This window comes from Odontomachus brunneus, unplaced genomic scaffold (genome assembly GCF_010583005.1).
Source record: "Odontomachus brunneus isolate Ranch 3 - 2012 unplaced genomic scaffold, Obru_v1 Obru_scaffold_139, whole genome shotgun sequence".
Classification (NCBI taxonomy): Eukaryota; Metazoa; Arthropoda; class Insecta; order Hymenoptera; family Formicidae; genus Odontomachus; species Odontomachus brunneus.
The window spans coordinates 380649-391730 of NW_022639589.1; the positions used below are offsets into that span (position 1 = coordinate 380649).

The window sequence follows — 11082 nt, forward strand, 5'->3', positions numbered from 1 at the left end:
TGTAAAAAATTCAATTAATATGAATAAACTTATTGGATATTAGCTATTTTCAAACAGCTCACATCTTCAAAGGATGTCTTAAGAATATTCTGATAATATTCCTCCGTCCTAAAAGCGTCTTCAGAACGTATTGGAAAATTTGTATTGTATGAGGTGCACTAGCGTGCAACGGGCATTAGATGTAAAAGTGTGAATAGTACAAGCAACGAACAAACCTAGTCTGTGGACCTAGAGTAAATAGATGGTAAATAGATGTCACACCCGCTCTCCTTCGGATAAATTCAGACTATCATACTATATATTCTGTACTATTATCAAGTGTTTATAGGTTGAATGGTGTGTATGTGTGTGTGTGTGTGTGTTTACGATAATAAGTTACGGAACAGATAAGGACCGTCACATCACACCCATTCACCCACCCACACACGCGCGTGCGCACACCGCGTGGTACATCTTGGGTAATACTAATGCCGGTGGTACTGTAACTTTCAAGTTTCATTAAGTATTTAAAAAAAAGTATTTAATAAAAAAATATGCGAGGGCTCCTTCCTCAACCATGCGTGCGTTTTTCCTTAATCTTTTACAATTAATTTCTCGGTTATTATTGAGAATATCGCAAAACGTTGTGGAACTTTTGTGTTCAACTCAATCCGTTCTACGTTCACACGAGAGATTGTGAAGGTAATCTGGGATACCCTGTATATATGAATGTGCCATTATTATGAGATTTATTTTTCAATAAAGATGATGATGATTATATACAAAATATTCGACAAAATACATTAAAATACAAATGTATTACGAACATCTTATGTTTCATTCACTAGCTGATAAGTGAAATATGAAAATCATTTAGTTAATTATTTTTGTTTAATATATAGTTAATCATTCCCGTATAATATAAATGACGAAGAATCATGTTAGAAACGTCTATCATATATCCTATTTGCTTTAGATGTCTTTAAGATGTCTCCAAAGTGTATTTTACATATTTTTATTGTTTGGGGTTATATTTCGTTTATTTTCTATTCTTGAGATCATCATAATGAAAAAGTATTTTATATAGAAATAAAAGATATATTAAAACTTAACACATCATTATCCATCTCTATTTCAATCTCTATTCTATTTTGTAACTCTACTAAAAAGAGAATCAGAATGATCAAAAGTTGGATGATGAATTAAACTAAAGTTCTGTTATCATAAAAATAAATATATGTATGCTTACAGTTAACATATATCAAACATTATCTCAGTAATAACGGTTTTTAATATTTCAAAAATTGGAAAATTTAATTACAAATTAAATATAATAAACATTTTAAATAAGATAAATTATCTTAATGGCTATGAATTGTTTCGAATTGTTCCTATTGCTATGGGATAGACAGGAGTAGAGCAGGAGTAAACCATGAAATAATAGTTGTAGATGGAAATATATTCTACTCTCTCAAATTCGAATCTCACCGAATCCAACTCATCATAAGCACTCCAAATGTAAAAAAGGTGTTTTTACACTCAAACAGTTGAATATAATTGTACTTACAAACAATTATATTCACACCATGAATAGTTATAATATCATTTCCGGTAACTCGCACGAAGTACACAAATGTAAAAGTATTAAAAGTATAACGTTCAATTTTATAATTTCTTTTAGAATCTAACGAAAGATTGCAAATGCATTTGAATGAGAGAATGCAATGGTTAGAAGAGAAAAATGGGCTTACTCAGGAACTTGAAAAGACGAGAAAGGTGGCAGAAGACCTCCAGAATGAAAAGGCTGACATCGTTAAGGAATTGGGAAAAGCTCGCTTAGAAATCGATAACGTTAAGAGACAGATGCTCCAGCAGGAGATTGCATTTAATATTCAGCAAACAGACGCTTTAACCAGAAGTTTATCTCCAAACGCTGTAGATCCAAGTTCTTTTTCAAGGAGTGCGAGTCACAGTAGTTTTGATACGCATTCGTTACCTAGAAGAAGTGGTAAACGATCTATCGAAGATGATTCGTCAAAGGTATTATATGGCGTGTATATGAAAGAAATTGAAAAATGTTATTTAGAAATCACTATCACTATTTTATACGTTATTGTATATTTAAAAATAAAAGTATACATAATACTTCATAGAATTATATTATACATTACAGTATTAATTAAGTATACATATTACTTCATAGAATTATGTGGCACGGACTCTAGCGGAGCAGGAATGGGAGAAACTGCAACAAGCGCATGTACTTGCTAATGTTCAACAAGCTTTTGATGTTTCGAGTGATGCAGAAGGGGATGGAGATAATGAAAGTATATTTAGTTGCACGGGTGACGTAATTAGTCCTACCGGTCATACAGATGCCCAAACACTAGCGCTAATGTTGCAAGAACAATTAGATGCTATTAATAACGAAATTAGATTGATACAGGTAATAAAGTTTATATCATAAATTAATATAATATATGATAGACTATAGGTTATCTTAAAACTAACAGAGTGTTTTACAGTTATTTTAATTAATTAAAATTCTATAACATTTTATTATTATTCTATAACGTACTTTATTTATTTGTGACTTCATGTGCATTTTAAATTTAATTTTATATTTAATTTTCTAGGAAGAAAAACAGAGTACGGAAGCACGTGCTGAAGAATTGGAGTCTCGCGTTGGCAGCCTTGAACACATGAATTTATTAGCAAGGGGTCGAAGCCTCGAACGTGCTTCACCACCATTAAGCGGGCGATCTACTCCGAAATCACATCATAGCCCTAATAGAGATTACCTGCACAAATACCATACCGTTAGTATAATTATCTTATTATAAATTTGTTATAAATTATTAAATTTATTATAAATTAATTCGGTGCTTTTTTGAAATCGAGCCTTTATTAAAAAAAAAGAATTATGTTAATGTTCGAAATATCCGCCATTATTTTCTAATATTCCATCTATTGAGCAGTCTTCTAAAAAAATGGCTTTGAATCGATGAAATCGTCGATATTTGTTTGAACTTCTTCCATATTTTTAAAGTATATATCAGTTAGGTAGTATTGGAATTAAAATAGATGGTAATCCGAAGGGTCTAGATCTGATTCATAAACCACGCATAAGGAAAAACTTCTCAGTCTAAAAAATAAATAATATCTTTCGTCTCTTTTAAGACGTGTAGCGTTATTGTGCAGCAAGATGACTTGCTGTTTCATTGTCAATAAACGATTTTTTCCTTTCTATTTTACCTAAACGAATAAGTTGTTGTTAGTAATATTCAACATTAATTGTTTGACCAGATTACTTTATTACAGTAACTTGTAATATATCACGCTTTTCATATCTCACTAAATACATAAAAAGCATTTTGCGTTTCACGGCCGATATCAATGGTTGACCAGAGTCAAGCTACGATTTCTTTCTTTGAGAGTTGAGGTCATACAAAACTCACTTTTCAATAATGAGATTTTGTACAAAAAATTCTTTATTTCGTATTTTTTCGTATTCGTTAGCAAGGATACCGCCGTGTCGAATCTTCTCTCCAGGATGAGCTCGTTCGGAATCCATCGACTTAATTTTTAAAATTTTTCGCATTTTATACAGGATCCCAGAATAACTTTCGAAATTCTCGTGGAGGTATAGAACGGATTAAGGTGAATATAAAAGTTCTATATCATTTTGCGATATTTGCAATAACTATCGACATATTCATTAAAGAAGATGTGTGAATAATCACGTGAAATATGAATTGTAGTAGTGACATCTGCCATTGTGTGCTTGATTTATTAGGCCAAATTGAACAAAAAGTCCTCTATCTTTTTCTTAATAATTTTGTAGATTTTTAGTTATTAATTAGATAACATTAATATATTATCGCGAGCGACTGTTAATCTTTAATTAATAATTAAAAATCTAGTATCTGTCAATTTTTTATTAATAATTAAAAATCTACGAAGTCATTAGTAAAATGGTAGAAGATTTTTTGTTTAGTTTGATCTAATGTACAAGTACACAATAGTAAACGTCGCCACTATAACTTATCTACCATATCTCTTATGATTATTCAAATCTTCTTTAATTAATATCTCGATAATTATTGCAAATATCACAAACGATATAGGACTTTTATGTTCATCTCAATTCGTACTATGCCTCCACGAGAGCTTCGAAAATTGTTTTAGGACAGGGCTTTGAAGATTGTTTTAGGACAGGGAATAGTTTGCTCATTTCGGCTGATTCTCGGGAGTTACGCCTTCTTATCTCCCTTTGCCGCGTGGCAGGTCCCGAAACTGACGGTTGCGACTCCAAGTCTCAAGACTGTTGGAATTATAAGGGGTGCTATGTGGTGCAAACCAAAGTTATTCAGGAAACGCACAGATCAGCACTAACGCATAATTCAATCCTTATTGTATATCAGCACGCAATTAACGCGTGCTGATATACAATAAGGAATTTATTCTATCTTTCTTTCACTCATTATATGCACAACAAGGATTAAATATCGCGTTAGCGCTTTCTGAACGCGTCTTTGGTTGGCATTAGGGATATTCGATTCTCATGAAAAAAAATCGATTTATGGATCGATCTGATTAATCTAATCGAAATGATTAAAATCAATTTGCTAAAAAAATCGATTTAAAAAATCGCACGATAAAAGATGCGTTCGAGAAGCAAGGAGCTTATTACGATTCTGTGTGAGAAGTGAAAATGCGAAAAGTGAGCGAATTCACTAGATGTTGACGCATGGACGTAATATACATGGATCCCGCATACGGCCAGAAAAGGGAAGTCAATATGTACAGCCCCTCTATGTTCTCTGTCTCTTTCTGCACAGACAAAGTGTGCAATAAAATTTAAATAAGTTTTTTACTTGCCAGTCTTGTCGGGATATTGTTGCTCTATAATATTATGGAAACGAGAAATGGATGCACGCGCAACAAAAAAATGACAAAATAGGAAGAAAACTATAGCCTTTCTATTCTAGCTCTCTTTCTAAATGTTGATTTCACTCTATTAAATAACAGAACATAGGGCATTCGGTCCATGTTTACTATGTCTATGTGTTGACGTAACTTTACGACGAATGAAATAGGACCATTTGATAGGTTTAACTCGGGCGACGAGACGTGTGACGCGCTAAGTGGGAAGTTCCCACTGGGAACTCAGCCTAAATATAAATCGTGAATGGTTATTTTTGGTCAATTCTGTTTAACGACAAATATGATTGGTCAATTTCAATGAAATAACTAGTTTTTTAAGTTAACTGGGAGTTGTGGAACTGATCCTTACTTAGCTTAATGATAATAGAATTTTTTAATTACGCACAATTAATGTATATATATATTATATAATATAACGTGCTTTACAAATATGTGTTACCGATCTTGCGATTGCGACTAATGTAAAATGGGCTTTAGGGGTGCCGCACACGAATTGACATAACAGTAACGTAAGACGTACCGTAAAAATGGACCAATTATAATCGAGTATTCACAAAAATGGCGACCTTATGGTTCGACGATACTCAAAGTGATACATATAGTGATTGGTCAGTTTTTACGGTATGTCTTACGTTACTGTTATGTTAATTCGTGTGCGACGCCCCTTAAGTGTGATCTACAATGAGAACTTAAGCCATAAAATTTAAGTTTTAAGTCCTAAGCCGTAAGAAGTTGACCAATCACAATTATAAGAAAAACAATTTCTTACGGCTTAGAGATTAAAGCTTAAATTTTATGGTTTAAGTTCTCATTGTAGACCACGCTTTAAAGGCTTTCTATAATAATAAGCAATAAATTTTAAGTCGCAATAAAAATGACCAATTATAGTGAATTATTCTTCTAATAGTTGATTATGATTGGTCAATTTTATTATGACTTAAGATTTATTGCTTATTGTACAATGAACTTTACGGAAAGCAGCACATTAATTGTTTATCGTGTGCAAACTTTTATCGCGTAGCAAGCATTGTCGCGTTCTGTATACAGAAGCCGTCATAGTAAAAAGTAACGATACAAGTAACGATGAATTTCGTTACTCGTTACTAGAGAAAATGTAACGCTGTTACTTTTTCGTTACTGATACAAAAAAGTAACGGCGTTACCAAATTGTTACCAAAAAAAGTAACGAAATAGTAACGTCGTTACAAGTAACGCGTTACTTCCCAACCTTGGTATTTATAATAATTGTCATTAATTCACGAATTTACGCTAGACTAGAAGAAAAGATTCATGTTCGACTATTAGATGTACATATCAAACTATATTTATAATTTTATGTACATTTTCTTATAGTTTTATATCAATCTGCGCTTGATGTCCGCGCTCTGCATTGCAAACGTGTAATCTGAATTTGAAATTAATTGGCGAGAAAGAAAAGATTTTCGTAGGTAAAATATTATAAAGATTTCCGTACAGACTGCACCAATCAGAATGGACGTATATTACATGCGCAATAAATATTAAATCGATTATATATCTTTTCGTCTAGTGTAAATAAATGCGTAAATAAAATAAAACAATTTCATTTATAAATTTAATAAAGTTCACTGATGATTACGACTGCATTACGACATTCATTACTAGTATTCAAGATCTGTAGTTTGTGTCACGTACACATATAGAGTTTCAATACTGGTAGTAAATATTGGAACGCAGCCTGCGAGTTCATATTAAAGGAAAAGATACTACACGAAAGAAATTTTATAGTAAAATGTGTTACAAATATAGAAATCCAGTCTAATCATATTCTATTACTTCAATTGCCAGAAAAGTTGAAAAAAATCATATACTTTACAAGAATTAATAGAATACAATTTTAAAAGTTGAAAAAATAAAGGAAAAATATGTAGTCCTTGTGGAGAAAACTTAGTATAATTGAAAAAAAGAGATAATAATAACAACAAAATATCCTCATTTTAAGATTACTTAAAACTGCTAATATAACAAAACGTTTAAAATCACAAATTTAAAAATTAAAGGTGTATCTACGTCAAAAATATAGGCACAGATATATATAAAATTATTAGTGAAATTTTCCACAATAATGAAAATATAACTAATGGACATTATATAAACGTTGTGTGTAATAAGTACACAAAATGGATTGCACTTAATGATTCCACAATAAAAAATGCAGTTGGCCACGAAATTCCAAAGGTGCATACATTTTCTTTGCTACAAAAATAATGTAAAAGATTTGTACTAAATAATCTACACAAAAAATAGTGGGATCGTAACAAACAGTCTTTACCAAAGAAAAAGAAGACGCTGAGTAGGTATAAAAAAAAAACCAAATAAAAAATACCAATACAAAAAGTACCAGACAAGAAAACCAAAGCACAAATTATTAAAACAAATTACAAAAATTAATAAAACAAAAACGAAAAGCACATGTTAATTTAAACGAAGTGCAAATGTTTTAAATTAATTTAATTCAAAAAAGAAATGAGATCAATATAATTAAGCAAGTACGTATATGTGTAAATATTTATTACACAAGTAATTGTGTGATAAATATATTGTGTGATATTATAATGTTCAGATATTTTGAATAAGAAAAAAAAATGTTATTTTAATTAATTATGTTTTATGTCAGTGTCTTATGTCAATTTGTTGTTTTCTATATCTATAATTGGAGCACATCATCAATATTCCCCACACGTTTCTAAACGATATATACTAACCGAGATATTTTCATGTAGTATACCGTAATTTATCATATTTCATTAATATTAATAATTGAACTCTGAAATGTCGAAGTATCAAATTGAGAAAAACTTTACATCGATGATCAAAAACTCGGCGTGTCCCAATTAATATATTGAAATATACACACAATTTATATATAATACAATTTGGAATGAGAAGAGTAGTATACAGAAAAAACGTTAATTCACTTATGTAAAAAAAATATAAGACTTGATTTATATATCGACACACATATAGCAGTTATATTCACACATAAAGAAAATTCAATTTTATATATGATGAAACATAATCTTAAATCCACAAACGATTAATATTGATTTTATCTAGAACAAGCAACAATATTTACTACAATATTTATTACAAGCAAATATTTTCACTAATGTTTTAATTTATGATAACAAATATATTTATATAGAAAAGTCATTCCTATATACGGTGACACAGCCTTAAATTCACGAAACATCAATATAGATTTCTCTATAGTGAATATATTTTCAATAATGTATATAATTACATAATGCAATACAATATTACATATGTATAACGTACGTAAAATATTACTACATTATAAATATTTATATTGAAGAGTGATATATTCATTGGGGCACGTCGAGTTTTTAATCCTTGATGTTAAGTTTTTCTCAATTTAATACTTCGATATTTCAGCGTTTAATTATTAATATTAATATAAATATGATGAATTACAGTATACTACATGAAAATGTCTAGTATATATTGTTTAGAAACGTGTGGCGAACATTGATGATATGTTCCAATTATTGATATAGAAAACAACAAATTGACATAAGAGATTGACATAAAACATAATTAAAAAAAAATTTTTTCTTATTCAAAATATCTGAACATTATATCACACAATTACTTGTGTAATAAATATTTACATATATACGTATTTGGTTAATTATATTGATCTTATATTTATATTGATCTTATATTGATCTTATATTAATCTTATATTTCTTTTTTGAATTAAATTAACTTAAAACATCTGCACTTTGTTTAAGTTAACGTGTACTTTTCGTTTTAATAATTTATATATATTTATATATATATTTTTTTAAATATATATATATATATATATATATATATATATATATATATATATAAATATATATATGTAAATATATATATATATATATAATATAAATAAATATATATATATATATATATATGTATATATATATAGAGAGAGAGAGAGAGAGAGAGAGAGAGAGAGAGGGAGAAAAAAGAGAGAGAGAGGGAGAGAGAGAGAAATATTAAAATAAACTTGAATAACATTATATTTCCATGTGTTGTTGCAAGCATGTACTTAGATAACATTTAGCTATTGTACATTTAACATTTAACAATATAACTGTTTACATTGTCAAATGGGAAATTATAAATGTTACCTCTGTTACTGTTACCTCGTGTTTGGTGGTAAATTATTCAACAAATTTATTGTAAATCTCTTTGTAGTACTTCCAATTAAAATATTTAATAATTAAATATATTGGGTTGTAAATGGAACACTCCGTTAAAAAACCACATTACGTGCTGCATTTCTTCCGCGTTTTTGCTGTTACGTTTAAACGATACATCGTAATCGATTTCTTCTGTGTTTGTGCTATTACGTTCGAGTGGCACGTCGTGATCGATTTTTGCCGCATTTTTGCTATCTCATAATGTTACTTAATTAGTTTGATTTTTAATGCCTTTCTGTTCGCATGATATGATGCCATTCTTTGTTCGATTTTATGTTGCTTTATGTCGAAAAATCATGTCTACACTTAATATTTAAAATTTTCTCTTGCTCTGATGACATATCGTGCCTCATTTTTGCATTATTTTTGTCATCATGACGCAAATTCTGTTAGATTTATATTACATTTATATACGTACTATCTGACATAGCAGATCATGGTTCGTTATTGCCAACATTATGTCAACATAGTATGCAGCACACACTTAGTAAAACCTGATTTTTGCATACTTTGCTATCTGGAAGTGGAATGAATTCTTCTCACAAATCTTACGATAACCATCGTAAAATATCGACGTTTCCTTGCAAATAAAAAAATAAAGAAGACGTGTGCAACTTTCCTCCGCAATGTTGTACGACGTATCAAAGTTACTTATGCGTTTTTAATCAGTTACCATCAGGATTAATATTACCCGATGTGCACCATGGGGAGATTGTTGATTGGATTTCGCCCATCATGTGTGTGTGTGTGCGTGTGTGCGCATACGTATTTGTCACAATACTGACTAAAAATGATAACTTTGATTCGAACAAACCTATCTTTTTTTAAAAAAAGGGTGAAAAAACGCCAAGACGCGCTTGCCTGCATGAGTGGAATTACAAAAATACAAAAATATAATACAAAAATTAATGTTTCTATAAAAAATAGAGAGAGGGAGAGAGAGGGAGAAAGAGAGGAGGGAGAGGGAGGGGGAGAAAGAGAGACAGAGTGAGTGAATATATGTCTATATTGACACGTAAAGGTTCCCCGGTAGTGGTATTGAGGGATTTTACTCAGAGAGTCTCCCTGCAACCCACTGAAATATATACTACCTGGAACGCGCGATGTCTCTTGAGACGTGCGGGATGAGAGAGAGGTTCCTTGTTTCCTCTCTTATCCTTGTCTTGTTCATAGTATAGTCGAGAGTGGGGAGAATGTGATACAATCCAAGTTAAAAGTTAGAGATAATATGAAAAGCAGTGACCACTAAATGGCAATGATTTAAGCTTATGAACGAAAGTTTAAAAAAAAATATATATATTTTTTTTTTTCTTATTTATTAGTATTCACTTATTGACTTATTATTAAGAAAAACAAAGCAAAGATTGTCCCTAATTCGGATATTCAGTTTATGTTTAGAAATCAGCCGATTTAGTTTTGCAGATTGTACTAGACAAAGACAGAGCGCTGTTCGAGACCTACAAGCATGCTCTCTCTCATCCCGCAACACTCAAAAGGTAACGCGCGTTCCAAGTAATATATATTTCAGTGCTGTAACCATATACTGGGCTCGTGCGATCTTACACGCCGTGGAAATCTTCATTCAATCTGGACAAGATTCAGCTACTATATGTTCTGACTTATTAAGCATCATAACGTGCCTACAAAACGGTAGAAACGGTAGAAATATACAACTTTTACAACATTAACATACAAAATCTTCAAAATCTGGAAGCTCCAATAACTTTACTTTTACCAATCCCCGTCTATCTTTCCTAAAAGAAACAAATCAAGATCTATAAATTTCCTTCCTAATAGTCTTCCTTCATGTTGTGGTGAAAGGGCTACTGAGTACAGGCCTGGAACTAGAGAGAGAGAGAGAGAGAGAGAGAGAGAGAGAGAGAGAGAGAGAGAGAGAGAGAGA

The 11082-nt window shown here is 30.8% G+C and overlaps 1 protein-coding gene across 1 annotated transcript in view; it reads left to right on the forward strand.

Moving 5' to 3' along the window:
- LOC116850252 (liprin-alpha-1) overlaps nt 1-11082 on the forward strand; it is a 655857-nt gene that overhangs the window by 264244 nt on the left and 380531 nt on the right. Inside the window, exons 10-12 of the mRNA XM_032828294.1 lie at nt 1661-2019; nt 2183-2425; nt 2616-2798. Coding sequence (XP_032684185.1) covers nt 1661-2019; nt 2183-2425; nt 2616-2798 — 785 coding nt within the window. The remainder of the gene's footprint in view (nt 1-1660; nt 2020-2182; nt 2426-2615; nt 2799-11082) is intronic.